Here is a 16525-nt window from a genome sequence, read left to right as displayed (position 1 = left end):
TTTTCACCTGCTTTTTTGCCCATTTTTGTTTCAAATTTTCCTAAACAAATCTTTCATTTTTCGACAACTTCAACTATAACTACCCAAAAAAAGAGGGAAAAAGAAGAATAAAGAAAATATCTTTTCTCGAAAGCGGTTCTATATATTTTCTTTTAACACGATATATGTTGATAAGAAACAAGTGAATACTTTATTTGGAAATTTTGAAAATTTGTTTATACTATGACCTCCCACTCTGATTAATTAGGAAGAAAAATATGTTGTACAAGACCAACGGCGTAGCCAGGATTTTTTTCGGAGGGGCTTCGGGTTTATGTTTAGGCAAAGAGTGGGGGGAAAGGGAATTAAATGTGTGTGGCTGTGCCACTGAACGAGATAACTTAAAAAGATATATTTTTTTAATGGAGGTATTACTTTAAAACAACAAAAATATCTCTACAATTAAACAAAAAATTGTATCAGTATTTTTAGTCAACATTTTTTTGAATTTCTTTTATTTTAATTAGTCTTACTGACTTTTATCACGCATTTTATTTTCGTAAATATCGGTTCATCTGTTTACGAGAAGAAAAGATTTTTAACTTCCCCACAACCCTGCATAACGCAAAAAAATTTTAGGTTGAAATTTGCAGGATTTTTTATTTACAGAGATACCAATATATGGACAAAAAAGTATAATTAAGCAAAATCACCCTCTTCCGAGCCAATTTCCGAGGAAGAGAATGTAGAAGTTGACCATTTCAAAGCGACAAGAACTTAAAATTGGAACGTGCTCGGATGCAGATCACAATATAACGTGCAATTTTCCGTTTCAACCATAAATAAAAATGTTCTCCCAAGATATTGATTTGTAAAATTTTTCATCCAAAAAAATGATTCTGTTCTGAGGAAGTAAAGATTTAGTGTGTCGATATCGCACTGTACCAAATTATTTTTCGCTGAAAGGTCTATAATAATAAGTAAGATATATGTTTCTTTATAAACAAACAATAATAATTTTGACAATATCGTTTCTAATCCCAGCGCAAAAATGTAGGTGAAAGTAACCTTTTAAAAGTGGCTTTTTGTAGAAAATGAAGATTTCAGATGGAATTTTATTTGGTGCGAAAAGTAGCAAATAGTTTTACGTAAGGGCCTTTCCTTCGAAAAAGTATTTTATTACTTTACTGCGCTCAAGAAACTTTAGAAAGCGGTATATGGTCAAAAAAAGGTTTAAAATTTAAGGGTCTAAGCAATTAAAAAAAAAACAAAAATCAAGACGGGAAACAAGTTGAGAAATCATCAGTTATCTGGTTTTGAAATACCAATTTTTTTATTAGAATATTAAAAATGAGATTTCGAATAAATGCTTTTAAAATGTATTTAATATATTCAATGTATTTGTTTTAATTTTAAATTCTTAATACGAAAACCCCATTTGCGGCAAAATTGTTGTGAATTTAGTTTTGTATTGCAACCCATTACTTAATAGCATTTTGAAATATTTCAAATTTTCCCGCTTGGATATTTGAAAAGTTTCATGAAACTTTTCATTGGGCTAAAATTGCATGAAACTTTACAACCCTAAAGAAATACGACGAAGGGAGAAAGCGACAGTATCGACAGAGTCGTCGTCTTCAAGAGGAAGGGTGATAAAGGAAAACGTAAAGGGATTTTTTTAATTCATCCGGTACGCTTTGTGCTTAATTTGTCACAGTGGAGTGGATAAGAGAATACGAAACAAGCTTGAAGTGGATTGATCTGCTCGGAAGGCAGAAGTTAATCTCGATAAAAATCAGGATAGATAGCATCCGCAATGTTGAGGCGCGGGTTGAGTCGCGAGCCTTCCACGGGGGCCACGCACAACGGGTTGAAGTTGAAAGCCTTGAAAACCTTGGAATCGAAAGGTGAGGGATTCCATTGAGTGGCGACAAGCCTTCTTGTAGAAGAAGCGTGTCTCTGGTATTTGATTCGGTTTATCTGCTCGCCCGTTGAGATTAACCCTCGAAACCAAGATGGCATCTACGAGTCAAGCTGCTGTCACCGCGAGTTCCGCCGGCTCAACGATCGGCCCTCCGGGAGTTTCCGTCTCGACGATAATCCCCTTGGCCAAGTCGCAGACCCCCCCGGTCGCAATGTCGTCCCAGCCCCAGCAACCCAATCAACAAGGAAATAATTTCGAACCTCTTGATAAAAGTTCTTCAAACACGCTCAAGGTAATTATAATTTTTATCAAGGTTTCACACATTTTTTAAAGGCAATAATTCATGTAAGGTGAGTTAATTCATGTAAATTGAAGACTTTATTTCAGGTAGCTTAAAATAACTTGAGCCGGCTTATTCGCTTTTGGGATTTTACTGAGGTTCTTTTGTGATTCAGAAATTTCTTTTGGTGGTTTTGTTTGTTGTTTTAGGATTTCGGAGTTTATTTTTATGTTTCTGTTCTTTTTTTTTTAAAGTTAGTGAGTCAGAAACTATTTTATTGTAAGAAGTCCTTTATCTTTGAGTGAAATTATTTATTTTTAGATATATGTATTATTTTCTATTTGTATATTCTATTTAGAAAGCGTGAGATGTTTTATTTAATATGTGAACATTCTAGTTTACTATTTCATTGTAAATTTGCATCTAGTTAGAGTTGAGGGTCCATCGGAAGAAAAAAAGATTAAAAAATAAGAAGTAGAGATAAGAGATCGAGTATTTTACAGATTTTCTAGCCTTTGCTCGGTTTTTTAGAGTTTGCACGTTAAATTTCTAAGTGATAATCAAATTGATACTCCAGTGTTTTTTTTCTTTCTATTTCTACATTTGCTTTTCAAGTAAGGAAATCCATACTTTTTAGTTTAATATTGCTAGTTTCAGACACACAAAAATGTAGTAATAAAAATAATATTCTTTTATAATTTGATTATGAGGCTTAACTTTTTTGTTTCACAGGATAAAATTTTGGTCGCACATCTTGTTGAAGTCATGACGCAAATTAAAAAAGATTAATAAAATATCTAGAGTAATCTAATTAAAAAATAAAAGTATAGAGATGTTTCTTTATCAGTCAGTATGAATTTATAAAAGAGCACTGGCAAGTTTAAAGAAATGAGAATGACAACTGAAAAAGGAATAATTTTTCGAAATTCTGTTTTTAATGAGTTCGAATAATTTATAACACTCTACATTTGTTTAAAAAATGTCCCGCTGCAAAGTACTATGTGTATAATTATGTGTTCTTATTTAATGAGCACTTACTTTGTTTTCGCACAGGGAGGTTTTTCTCTAAAAAAAGAAAAAAATTGACACTCAATATTTTACATGCCTGTGTTTCTGTCTTACGAAAAATGATCCTTTTAGGAAATCAGAAAGCCCATTAAAATGTCAATCGATGTATTTTGTTACATGAACACTGAACAGCTTTTTACAGGATGGCCGCTGGACCGGGAAACCGGGAATTTTTAGACACCGGGAAATGACAGTGAATTTATTTATTGAACGGGAATTTTAAAAATTTTCAGAAGAAAAATCTGGCAAAGTTCGATTTAAAAAGTTTTTAAAATAATTAGTTGCATCGGCATCTTTTTCAATAATGATACCATTCAATTTATAATGCGTGATTCGAAAATCTTTTATTAAAAAAGGTTGCATTAAAAATTTTTATTTTTAAGCATATATTTTTAATTTAAAGAATGTATTTTTGAAGACTTAAACAATTACAAATTAAAATCGTTTAAAGTTAATTTAAAAAAAAATAAAACTAGTTTTATTTTATCAACTGTAAATATAAATAAATAATTATTTAATAGTTATCGTTTCATAAGAGGTTCCAAATCGTTTGAATTTTGTAGAGCCTTTAAAGTTTTAACGGTACAGTTATAATTGTTCTATTAAAAAAATTTAATTTGTAAGTAAAATACTTAAATTTTGATGTATAAATAACAATTGAACACTTATTATTTGTAGAACAAATTTAAGTAATTCTAAGAGATAGTGAGAAGTTTTGAAAAAATTCAGAATTACTTTAAAACTTGAAATGATTTCAAGTGATTTAAACGAATTGTAGGAAGTGTTTTTTAGAACTTCTAAATATATATTTTTATATAAATCGAATTTTCACAGTACACATCTGTACACACATTTCGCTTCAATTATTTGAAATTATTTCGAGTTTAATTTTCATTTATAAATCAAAATTTTAAGGCAGTCTTTTAAAATATGCAGAATTTTCTAAAAGTTGCAGTAGAAATTCAATTCATGTTAAAAGATATTCAGAAGTTCTGAAAAAAATTCAAAAATAATTTTAAATTTGAAAAAATATAAAACAACTTCTAGATTTCTCAAGTAAATTATTGAGCTTTTAAATACAAAATGTTTTGATTACAAAACTTTAAAACTTAAATTTAATAAATTTTAAATTGAAGAGTTCCACTTTGAATGCTTTAATTTTTTGTTTATTTTTTATTACTTTAAATGGAAAAAATTTTTGAAATAGACTTCAATTTTTTAAAATCTTATTGACCGTGAAAATTTTTTGCGAACATGAAAAACCCCGGAATTTTTTTCGTACATTAAAACGGCCACCCTGTTTTACCTTACAGTAATGTTACATTCCAAATAAATAAAACAATTTTCTTCATATAATTAATGTAACCTATTTTTAACATTCTAAGTCTATATTAATGCGAACAATTACATCGCATACAATACTATTATATTCCCAATATAAAAAAAAATCATCTTAGAAAATAGGTAAATAAGATTGTTACAAATTTTAAAAGCGATATTAGTAGGTTATTTTTAGGATGCGGCTTTCAGACGCGAACAAATAAATGATATAGATTATGCATTACTGTTGTATACCTAATATTAAACTTTTTTTCCTTATGTCAACAAGACTAATAATATATTTTTTAAAGTTATAATTCAGTATTGCTAGATCATAAGAGACCGTGAAAAGTTCGTCAATAGGTCATTTGGCGTGTCTCGAAGACGCGAACAAATATGCCAGGTACAGTACTGAAGTATTCCTGATATTTAAATAATTGGATTTTTCACCTCGGGTCGAATTATATTGAAACGTGCTAAAAAAGTATATTTGAAACTACGTCATTACAAAACCTCGCTCTATGAGTAATCAAAACTAAATATACTTTCCACGTGACATAGTAGATATTGTAGGTCTAGTAGAACTGAAAAAAGTGTCATATGCAAAATTTCGCATACACTGCCAAAATCTGATTGCATGGTCAAAAACCCGTGTTTGGTAGGTGTATGTATATAATAATTAATAACTTCGGTATTTTTTATTTTACTGACATTTTTCTTCAAGTAGAAAAACATATTTTTACCATATATTGTTCATTTCACCACGATGAGAAATCACGAAGCTACAATGAAAAATATTCTGCAAATTCTCATTTTTCTCGAATTTTTCACCTTTCATAAAAATTTAATGTTGAAATTAAGAAAGATTAAGAGAATGAAGAGAAATTAAAATAATAGATTAAATTAAGAACAATTGAAATTAATGTTGAAATTCGAATGCACAAACACTATTTGTAGCGTTTTTTAAAATATTTACATATTTTTTCACTATTAGAACTAAGTACTGCTTTAGCCAATAACGAGCGAAAATTTCATATTTGCTTTCATGTCAATTTTCAATCAATTCTAATCAAAGAAAGCTCATTATAAGCGGAATTAAAGTTACTCTCAATATCTAACAGCAAACTATTATTTGACTTGAAAAAATGTCATAAAATTGTTGTTAAATTTAAAAAAATCAGGAAAACATGAGATTTTTCGAAATTTTTTCAATTGTAGTTTCATGATTGTTCACCGTGATAAAATGAAGAATACATGGTTAAAAAAAGTTAAGGTAAGTTAAAGGTATGGGAAGTTTCGCATATATACTCAGCTCCCGATTAAAGCACGTTTTCGGACATGGCTTGTAGTGGCCTTCAGCCTAAATCGGGGGAATCCAAACTTAAATAGTCAGGGTCGCATTAATCATTTTTAATTGGAACACATAATATCACGCAACATGTGCGCATGAGTGTCCGCGCACTGGCCCCTTTTCCACTACGCTGCTGTTTGTCACGAATGACTGAGCACTGCCTCTCTTTTGGTCCCGTATCTCTAGATGCCGAGGACTTACATTCTTGGAATATCGTAAACATTTTTCGAAATTTCGACATATCAAAAAATACATATGGGGCATTCCACACAATTTTTGCCACTGAAATTTTTTTTCACGTCAAGTATTTTTTTTCTTGTTTGACGCTAAAAAATATTCGGTACGTATTTTTTTATTTCAATATGACACGCAAAGTTTTCGAAAAACATTTTTTTAAAATTTTATGTTCATAAAAAAGTACCTTTTTCAATTGCTTATACTGCAATATAAAACAAAGATATGAAAATTCATACAAAAAAATAAAAAAATAAAATAAAAGAGTTAAAAACAAGTCTAAATTGAAAAAAGCTATTTGTTTATAAATATTTGATTTATATCATTCAGTAAATAATTAAAGTGGATTTAGTACTTTATTTGAAAGTTGACGAAAAGGTCCACATTTTATCTTCAAGAAAAAAAATTTTGGTGGCAAATATTGTTTGAAATCTCCCCATATACATATTGCATATATTTAAAAGGTCCGAAAATAGTATTTACTATATTTTCAAGATTTCGTACAGAAATACGCACTTTTAAATTTATGAGATGAAAAACTGGATAAGGACCAGCAGCCCTCTCCCCTCTTTTTTCACACAGAAGAAATGTTCTCCTATTGTTTTCACATCTTTAATGTAGCGTTCTTGAGGAATAAATGCTTCTATAATTTTATCAAAATTTTATATTTGAAACCTTATTGTCTAAAAATTTGTTTGTTCATCCTGTGAAATCTCATTTTTGGCAATTATCCAGTTTCCATTTTCATGTCTTCATTTATATTTCATATAATCCTTGTCTTGTTCATGAAGATGTACATTAAATTTATGTGCAACATTGAGAAAAAATCGGTAGCCGTATCTAGCTTAGATTTTTTTCCCTATATGGATTGAAATTTGGATAGAGATCGTCCTGATATTAGGAAAGTTACAATACTGTTAGAAGATAGACGAAAGCGACAAATGATCTTTACTTTCAAAGTTGATTTACAGATTATGGAAATAGGTAATCAGTTTTATTTATCTGTTTTATATTTTAGAACAAATTCTTTCATAAAAAAATTATAAAATAAATACCATCGACTGAGATTTAAAACGCGTCATCAATTTTATAAAAGAATTTGAGGCCCTAGTAATTTATCCGAAGATTCTGTATTATTTAAATCAGAAATTTTCTATTTTAAAGATCGACACTCAAAATAATTATAAAATATTTTCAACTTTTAAAATTTATAAACAAATAAACAGTTTTGGAAATCTTTTTATGCAGATTCGCATCACATATATAACCAATTGTTGTAAAATTTAAAACATTAAAACTGATAGACTTGAATTGAAATCAATTAAAAATGATTGCGCCTACAATCCAGGTAACGATATCCACCTTTTCGAGTAGAAATATTGAATTTATTTTTGAGTCGAAGATTGAGGGACACGCGGATGATCTATTTTATAAATTAAAAATATAAACATATATATTCCAAACGATGTAATTTGATTTCAGCGTAACCCAAAAATGGAATTAAGCAAGACGGACTTGCTAAAGTTGCTAGGATACTTGGAGGGCGAACTTCAAGCAAGAGACATTGTTATAGCAGCTCTGAAAGTAATTAAAATATAATATACTAATATTAACATTATTGATTTTTAAAAATTGTTGGGAGTAAATCATATTTTTTTCCAGTCGGAGAAAATGAAGCATTTGCTGAGTTCTCGATATCGCAGTGGCACTTCCGATCCTCACTCAGCACTTGCGAGAGATTTAGCCATAGTTGGAGGAACAATCGGACTACAAGGATGTCAGGCTGATCAGCAAGCTGCAAGCTTGGAAGCTCTTATTGCCCAACAAAGGCGCATGCAGTGTCGTATGGCCAAAGTTCTTAAAGAAGCTGAAATAAGGCATCGAGCAGTAAGTTTCTTCTCTAATTTCCCATTTTTATTCAATTAAGGAGCATGCAAAAAATAAAATCCAAGATTTTTTAATGCCCTTGAAATATTATAAATTTGTATTAATTTCACGTCATTTTGCAAAATATAAGAATGTTTTAAAACCTAGTGTAGAAAATATAAGCTTTTAAATAAACATTGTATCGTGAGAACCTAACTTAGCAGAATCATATAAATTGGAGGTTTCTATTACAAAATCCAAGATATTTTATCAGAAAGCTTATGAAAGTATAAAAGAGTCTTTTTAAAAGTTATAAAAATGAACGAACTGAAAAATTACCACCGATTAATCCCATTGAATCATTGAATATGTTAAATGCCAACAGAGGTACCAACGTGAGAACACACAATAAATGAAGTGAAATTGCTTCCAAGTTCCGTTCAGTTGTCAAACCATGATTTTTTCATGTCAATGAAAACTTCAATAATTATATGTAAATGATTTTATTGGTGTAAGGTTATATTTTAAAGATGGAAATGTTTCAGTGCAAAATTAGAACAATCTGGTCGTATTGGAATTAGTGTAAATTATGCCTGCAAGAATTTTTTTTGGTACAATAAGAAGATTTCACCCCGTTTCTCCTTTTTTAAAGGATTCTTCTTTTCCTCCGTTTTCTCAAAAATGCTTCTCATTTTTCTCATTTTCCGCTTGTAGAATTTGTTCTATTTTTGTTGAGTCCTCTTTGGTTAACTTCAACTGTTTTCAACTCGTGAATTAAAATTTGTAGTCGAAAATTCAACTATGTTATTAAAAATTCGTTTTTGTTGTTGTTGAAAATTCAACTACTTTCGTAGAAAATTCAACTATTTGTTTCGAAATGAACTTTGTTTGTGGAAATTAATATTTTTTTATTGAGAATTTAAGTGTTTTGTAGAAAATTCGTCTTTTTTATTTTAAAATTTATCTCTTGGTAGAATAGAATAGAATTTATTTCTCACATGTACACCTTTTTTTAGGTATTTACATTAGTCGTTACATCCCAAATTCGCTCCCTTTATATTAAATTACAGTTTTGTAGCCTTAACAATAATAGCTACATTTGATGTTAATTATCATTTAGATATCGTAGTATACACTACTCGCGTTTTGACTCGGATTCAGACATTAAATTAACATCTGCATAAACGTTAACATTTTTAACAAATTTATAATGTTCTAATAACTAACATTAACTTTGTACATAACTAATTCCTTGGTTCCACTCACACACCATTCTCCACACAAGCATCATCGTACCAATCTTTCCCCTTATCCTTATTCGTCTTTTCTCTTGCTAATGTTTCAAATGCTCTAGCATCTGCCTTCCTGACAATGTGAGGTAAACTTTCGACACAAATTCCATCTCTTTCCCTTCCTCTAATCATATTTATACCTCCTCTACCCATCTCTTGTTAATCAGTTCCTTTGCTCTTGTTCATTTCCATATGTGCTCCATGTCCTCAAACTCACTCTGGCAAAGCCTACAGTTTAGATCCTTGGACCCCTTATTACCTGATTTCCCGACATTTCCACACCTAAGTCTGGTTCTTTCTCCAGATATCCTAAATCCTTGATTTACCAAAATTCCTCTCTGCCCATCTCAGTTTTCCATTTCCCATAGTCTTTACAATAGGTAGATTTGTCTATCCTCACCCAGTTATTTTGAATTTCCTGTTCAATTTTTGTCCTTATATTACGTTCTAAATTTGTGGCTATTTCTTCCTCCCTCCCCCCTTCCAATATAAATCCAAGTATTTCACCATCTCCTGCCTCATTCAAAGCTATTTTGATCTTTTACCCCAGTTTGATGGATTTTTATTTTTTAAATTCCTCATCTCCTCCTTGAGACATATCTTTGGTAGTCTTTCATCTCCCATGTTTAGAACTTTAGTAAGATACTTAAAAACTCTTTTTCTTGCCTCGATTTCAAAACTGAATCTGCCAGATTTCATCTTCCAGATGTAATCTGGCGTGTTTCTATCCAAGCCCATTACCATCTTTACGTACCTCCCTTGAGTCCTTTCCATCTCATCCCATTTTTCCCACCCCCAGACTTCTACCCCATATAGTCCTCCTGATTTAACTAGGACGTCCATTATGTATATAGCTCCCTGCCCAAACCTCCTATTCTTGCTCTTTTTAAGACTCCCCATGCCGCATTGGCTGCTTTTTGCATTTTCCCTACCATTTTAATAACGTTTGTTCTGTGCATTCCTCCTGATGTAAACCAATACCCCAAGTATTTAACTTTCTCTACTACCTCTAATTTTTCTCCGTTAAACTTTCATTTTTCTGTTGCATTCTTTTTCCTACTTTTATTTCTGAAGACTATAACATTTGATTTCTTGACGTTAACTTCCAATTTTTTTTTAACTACGAGATTTTAACATTTGATCCAGCCCTTCAGGGAAATTCGCCAAAATCGCTAGATCATCTGCAAATTTAAAAGAAAAAATCTTATCTCTACCTATGACCGTTCCCCCCTAATTTTTTCTTTCCCAGATTTCGTCCGTGTCATCTATAAAAATATTAAAAAGTGTGGGACTCAGCGGGCATCCTTGCCTGACTTCCCTCCTTGTTTCAAAGCAATCTGTGACCCCTTCCACCTTTATAACTTCATTTAATGTTACTCTATATATTTCTTTAATCATTTCTAGCATCCTACCTCTTATACCTAACTTGAACAATTTTTTTAAGAGAATTTTTTCTTTCCACCATATTGGAAGCTTTTTTAAAATCATTGAATGCCGCATAGAGTTTTCCACCTTCACTTTTTAGTTTATTATTAAGAAGGCAGTTTGAGACGAAGACGTGATCTCTAGTGGATCTCTTTTTTTCTAAAGCCAGCCTGGCTCTCCTTGTATAGGCCCTTCATTTCTATCCACTCCCGAATCCTTTCATCCATAATTGCTGCTAAGATTTTATACCCGGTGTCTAGCAAAGATATTCCCCTATAATTACCCGTATCATCTTCCTCTTCACCATTAAATATCGGAAATATTCCTGCTTTTTCCCAGCCTTCCGCTATTTTCGCCGTTGTCCAGAATCCATTTATTATTTTATGTAACCCTAGAGCCCGTACTTTTAGAATTCCCTGAATAAATTCAATAGGGATCCCATATTCTCCTGGAGCTTTCCCAACCTTCATTTTCTTAATACATTTTACCATTTCCTCAAAAGTTATATCGCCATTAAGTTCGTTGTCTTCTTCTTCACTGACATTTCCCACTTGTCTTTCTGCTGCTGCTTCCCCCCTTTTTTCATCGATTCTAACATTTTCTACTTCTGCCACCCCCCTTCTTTCTCCACCTCTGACTCTATATCATATCTATTTATGACAGAGTCAATTACTTTTTCTTTTCCTATCTCTAGTAGGTTTCTAAATTGGTTTAGCCATCTTTTTCTTCCTATTTTCCTTTCCCTCTTTCTCTTTTTTCTCGGCTTAAAGTTTCCTATCGCTTGCCAGAAGCTTCCCATACATCCACTTTCCTCAACCTTCTTAAACTTTTCCTCCCGTTTCTCCTTTCCCTTTTTTGCGTATAATCTTTTAAGTTTCTTCTTTTCCTCTGTTAGTTTGTCCCTCCCTTCATCATTCTTTTTATCGAGGTATTTTTTAAGACAATCCCAAACCTTAGTCCTTTGTTCAGCACATTCTTTATCAAACCAGTCCCCTTTACCATTTTCTGAACCTTTATATCCCTTTTTTTCCATGTTTTGATAGTAATCCTAACGCTTTTGCTGCCTTCCAAATGCATTTCTTGAACCTTACCCATCTACCTTCCCAGTCCTCATCTTCTTCGCATTCCTCCCACAAATTTTCCATTTCTTTTTTCATAATCCTCTCCCTTATCCTTTTTCCATTTTAAACGGGTTGTCATTTCCCTATTTTCCTTTCTAAAAAAGGGTTCCCTGTTGTAAATAGGGTTGCCGAATTTTAAAGAGAAACTGACTGGAAGATGGTCTGATTCCGTTCTGACGTGGACTTTAATTTCGTTGACTGGACATTCTTCACTATTTTCTAAAAAAATTACATAGTCTAAAACCGACCTCCCGTCTCCGCAGATATGTATCCACTTTCCCTCCATGTCTCCCTGTAATCTACCATTTAATATTCTAAGCCCTTGCTCTTCACAAAATTCGAATAACTTTTTGCCCTCTGCGTTTAATATCTTATCTTCCGTGTTTCTAACCCTGTAATAGCCCCTATTAAAATCCTCCCTGCCCCAATCACTACCTCCCTGTTCTACCCCCACTCTGGCATTCCAATCCCCTACTAAGAAAACCTCATCTGCCCTACCTCGCATATCTTCGATCAGGTAGCTTAATTCAACTTCAAATCACGAAAAACCAACATTGTTGTACAAAGTTACAATACTGACATGATTACCGTTTAGTTTCCAGCCCCCTTTAACGATCATTCCATACTCCCACTCTTCAACACACATCCCTTCACTCAATTCTTTCTTTACTCCAATCAAGTGCCCCTCTTTAGCTCTACCCTTCATATTATCTAGAGTGGCCGGTTTAGCACTCCAAATAAAATCTTCATCCAGTTTGATTTGGAAGTCAGGGGTACTCCCCTGCTCTAGCCAGGTTTCTTGAAATATAACCACGTCATAATCTCTCCAAATTCTACTGAGTCCAACAGATTTCTTCCTCCCGAGATGTTCCATGACAAACATTTAATTATTTTGCACCCGCTTCCTCGAAATCTACTGATTTCCTTCACTCCTTCTTTCTCATCCCTGAAGATTTCCGATTCTCCACTTCATGTAGCTCCAGCTTGCATTTGCTCCTTTACGTTCGTATCTTTTAACTTTTCCATTTATCCATTTCTGTACCTCGATTTCTCTTGTAGTTAGATCGTCGTCTACCGCGATGCAGGTGCCTTTTAGCCGCTTCTTGACCCTCATTAATCTAACTGTTTCCTCTCATGAGGACAACCTCAGTAGGATACCCCTTCCTATTATTCTCGTTTCTTTAATGTAAATTTTTATTCCCGTCAGATTCCAGAGTACCATCTGCATTTCGTTCGCCATCGTGCGCCCGCATGTGGCTCTAAAACCACCCACTTTTATCCAGTTTTTCCTTTTTCTTCTCTCTTCTAATTCCCACACTAATTCTCTATCTAAAAGTCTGTCTGGAATTGTTGAAGTTTCGTTATCACTGCTGTGGTTCAATTTCTCTTCCTTATCAAACTCTAAAGACTGGTTGCCACTCTCTCTTACTGGCCACTCCCCACCACTCCATTGTTTATATCCAAGTTTTGCAGTGCCCTCTGCTTATTTTCTTGAAATCTTCAATTTTATTTTCAAGCCTAGCCATTCTTTCTCTTAGCTTAGTATTTTCATCCTGCCATTTGACTTCTCTTTCCTTTGATCTAGATAGAGCTGACATTGTTGCTTCCTCTCTAATGGCCCCTTCCTCATCTTCTTCTCGATCTAGTCCCCCCCCCCCCCATATTCCAGGATTTCACTTAATTCCCTTTTCATAAATTCACTGAGTCCACCCATTAAAAATCTATCTAACTCCTCTTTACCTCTTTTTTCCCACCAGAGTCTAATATGCGAAAGAAAGTTTTCTCTAAAGCGTTCTCGTTTCCTGATTTTTCTGGAGCTTCGTCTGCTTCATCACACAGGATTTTCTCACTGAAAGAGTCTGTCTCGTCTATCGATTCTTCACAAAGCTCCTTTCCATCCTTTTGATTCTTAGATGTTATATTTGGAGAACGTAATAATATCTTAATTTTTTCCCTCTCGTTATTGGCATCGTCTCTTTCTTTCTTTCGCGAGGCTAGGATCCAAACTTCCGGTGGCTTTGCTAGTTCGCTGTTTTTCGAGTTCCTGTTTGCTAGGCTTCCCTTGTCCTCTCTTTTTCCCTGATGTTTGGCCGATGCGGGACTTCTGTTGACTTGTTTGATTGCCATTCTCTCCGCTAGAAGCGTTGTTTGTATATCCCTCGTCTTCAGCTGGTTCTGGTGCCTGAACTGCGTGAACCAATACACAACTAATTTTTCCCTCTCACTGCACATATCCTCATAATTCTTCATGATTTTTCCCGACCAATTTTTACCTCACTGCGATTACAAAAATTCTGGATAACACTCTCCTAGAGACTTTGTACGTTAATGTTTCGAAAAAATGTAAATTCGACGAGTCCGCGACTGTATGCTACTAAAATCGCGTTAATTTCCGCTTAATAGGACGCGGTGCGCCTGACCCGCTCAAGCACCAAACCAGAAGCCCCATTTATCTCTTGGTAGAAAGTTAATATTTTTTTTTATCAAAAGTTGAACTTTTTGATTGAAAGTATTCTCTTTTTGCCTGGTTGACGATTCATGTATTCGGTTTAAAAATTAATGTTTTTAACTGAAATTTAGCTATTCCATTTTTGGTAAAGAAAAATTTCTTTTTGGCTTAACATTTCGCCAGTTTGGTAGAGAATTCAATTATTTCTTCGGAAATTCAACTGTTTGATTAAAATTGAATTTATTATTGAAAAATCATATCTTTGGGTTAAACAAGTAATGTTTTTGTAGAAAAGTTGTCTGTTTGGTTCAAAAATTCATCGATTTTATAGAAACTTAAACTATTTTCTTTTTAAAATTAACTTTATTCTTGAAAATTTATATTTTGGGTTTGAAAATTCAACTGTTTTGTAGGCAATTCGTCTTTTGAGTTCTCGAATTATCATGAAAAATATTGAAGTGTTTTCAAGGCGAAAATCGGTTTATCGAGCGGCATTAGAACGAATCCAAAAAAAATCGATTAAAAAATTTTTATTTCAGTTTATCTTTTGTTAACGTAAGGGAAACAAGAGATTAAAGATTGAGGTCACCACTGGTCTGACTGATTTTCGTCTTGAGTATGCTTCCACATTTTTCGTGATAATTCGAGAACCAGAGTAAATATTTTGTTATGTTATTGGCATAATTGCAAATAGGAAATTTCAAATTAAAATTTAGCGGAGTTTTAATTTTTTCCATTTACAGAGTGGCAGCTGGACCGGGAAATGACAGTGAATTATTTATTTTTACCGGCAATTTTGCACGTTTTTAGAAAAAATATCGGTCAACATTGATTTTAGCCGTTTTTTAAATTAATTAGTTAAACTGTTATTTTTTAATTATTTTAGAATATATTTAGAATTAGAAATTTTAGATTTCATTTTTTGAACGTACATTTTAATTTAAAGAATTTTAAAACGCAGTTTCAAACACTTGAACAATTAAAAATTAGACGCATTTGAAGTCGAAGATTTTTGGATAAAAAAATATATAGTCGATCAACGGTGAATATAAATTAATTAATGATTTTTCAAATTAAACTATACTTCAAGGACTAAAAAGTGAATAATATTTGATTTTACACTGCGATTTGGAATTAGTTCACAATTTCAGAATTTACCAATTTTAACGTTAAAAATTAAACTGTTTTAATTGGAAAGTCTTATTATTTAAACAAATAAAAACGCCCCATTGAAACTTCACCAAATATTTTCAATTTTAAAATAACTTTAAAATAATATAAGTATTCATAATTCAAGGCTTTTATTAAATTTCGAATATTGTTTCAGTAATTATAAATCAAATATTCCAAAATAAATTGTGAACGTTACAAAGTTTATTTGTTCTTTTTAAAAAGTGTAATCCTAAAATCAAATTGTTGACTTTTGTTGCATGCATAACAATTGAACATCTATTATTTTAAGAGAACATTCGAGTAAGTTGAAGATATTTAGAAGTTTTGAAAAAATTTAAATTAATTAAAAATTCGGCATGATTTCAAATAATTTAAACTAAATGTCTACGTTTACTGGAATAATCCGGCTATTCGTACTGAAATTTCTGCATAAATAGCCCACAGTCTAACTTGACACAAAATATAGATTTCGAATAAAAATGTAGAGGCTTTTTAAGAATTGTGCAAGCCTTTAGAATAACAAAAAAAAGTTTCCTTAAGATTCCTATGGGAATTTTCAAAATGCTTTTTTATTCTGACAAATTAATTTTAAGAGAATATTAAAAAAGATTTACAAAATTATGAAAAATGAATGTGGAAAATTTAAAGGGAATTTTTTTAATATGACAGGATTTTTTTTAATTGTAGGAAAAATGACAATTATTTTAAAAGATGTTTAGAAGTTCAGAAAAAATTTCAAAAATAATCTACAATTTGGAATAACTAAAAAAAAACATGTAGATTTTTCAAGACTTTAAAATAAAATTTTGAAGCATTTTAAGGATTTTAAAACTATTTAAAATGAAAATAATTTAACTTTCAATTTAACAAGTGTTTAGTTTATAGGAAAAAAATGTAAACGTTCAATTTTGAAAATTTTGAAATTCATTGACTGATTCTTCCATTTAGAGCATTGAAAATGATAACGTGGATTTATATCTTTGGAACTTAAGGGCATGTGATACTTACAGTTTCCCCGGCTTTTTTTCCACAAAAATGAAAAA

At 31.9% G+C, this 16525-nt stretch overlaps 1 protein-coding gene across 2 annotated transcripts in view; it reads left to right on the top strand.

The window, feature by feature from the left end:
• The first annotated feature begins 1600 nt into the window (after nucleotides 1-1600).
• The window catches only part of LOC117171540 (uncharacterized protein CG10915), a 33344-nt gene continuing 18419 nt past the window's right edge, over nucleotides 1601-16525 (top strand). For both annotated transcript variants that reach the window (XM_033358943.1, XM_033358942.1), the window contains exons 1-3: nucleotides 1601-2195; nucleotides 7639-7740; nucleotides 7819-8043. In XM_033358943.1, the coding sequence (XP_033214834.1) occupies nucleotides 1995-2195; nucleotides 7639-7740; nucleotides 7819-8043 (528 nt within the window). In that variant the 5' untranslated portion in view covers nucleotides 1601-1994. The remainder of the gene's footprint in view (nucleotides 2196-7638; nucleotides 7741-7818; nucleotides 8044-16525) is intronic.

This window comes from Belonocnema kinseyi, chromosome 4, assembly GCF_010883055.1.
Source record: "Belonocnema kinseyi isolate 2016_QV_RU_SX_M_011 chromosome 4, B_treatae_v1, whole genome shotgun sequence".
In the NCBI taxonomy this organism is placed as follows: Eukaryota; Metazoa; Arthropoda; class Insecta; order Hymenoptera; family Cynipidae; genus Belonocnema; species Belonocnema kinseyi.
The sequence above is the reverse complement of the archived record's forward strand: the minus strand, read 5'-3'. Positions and strand labels throughout refer to the sequence as shown.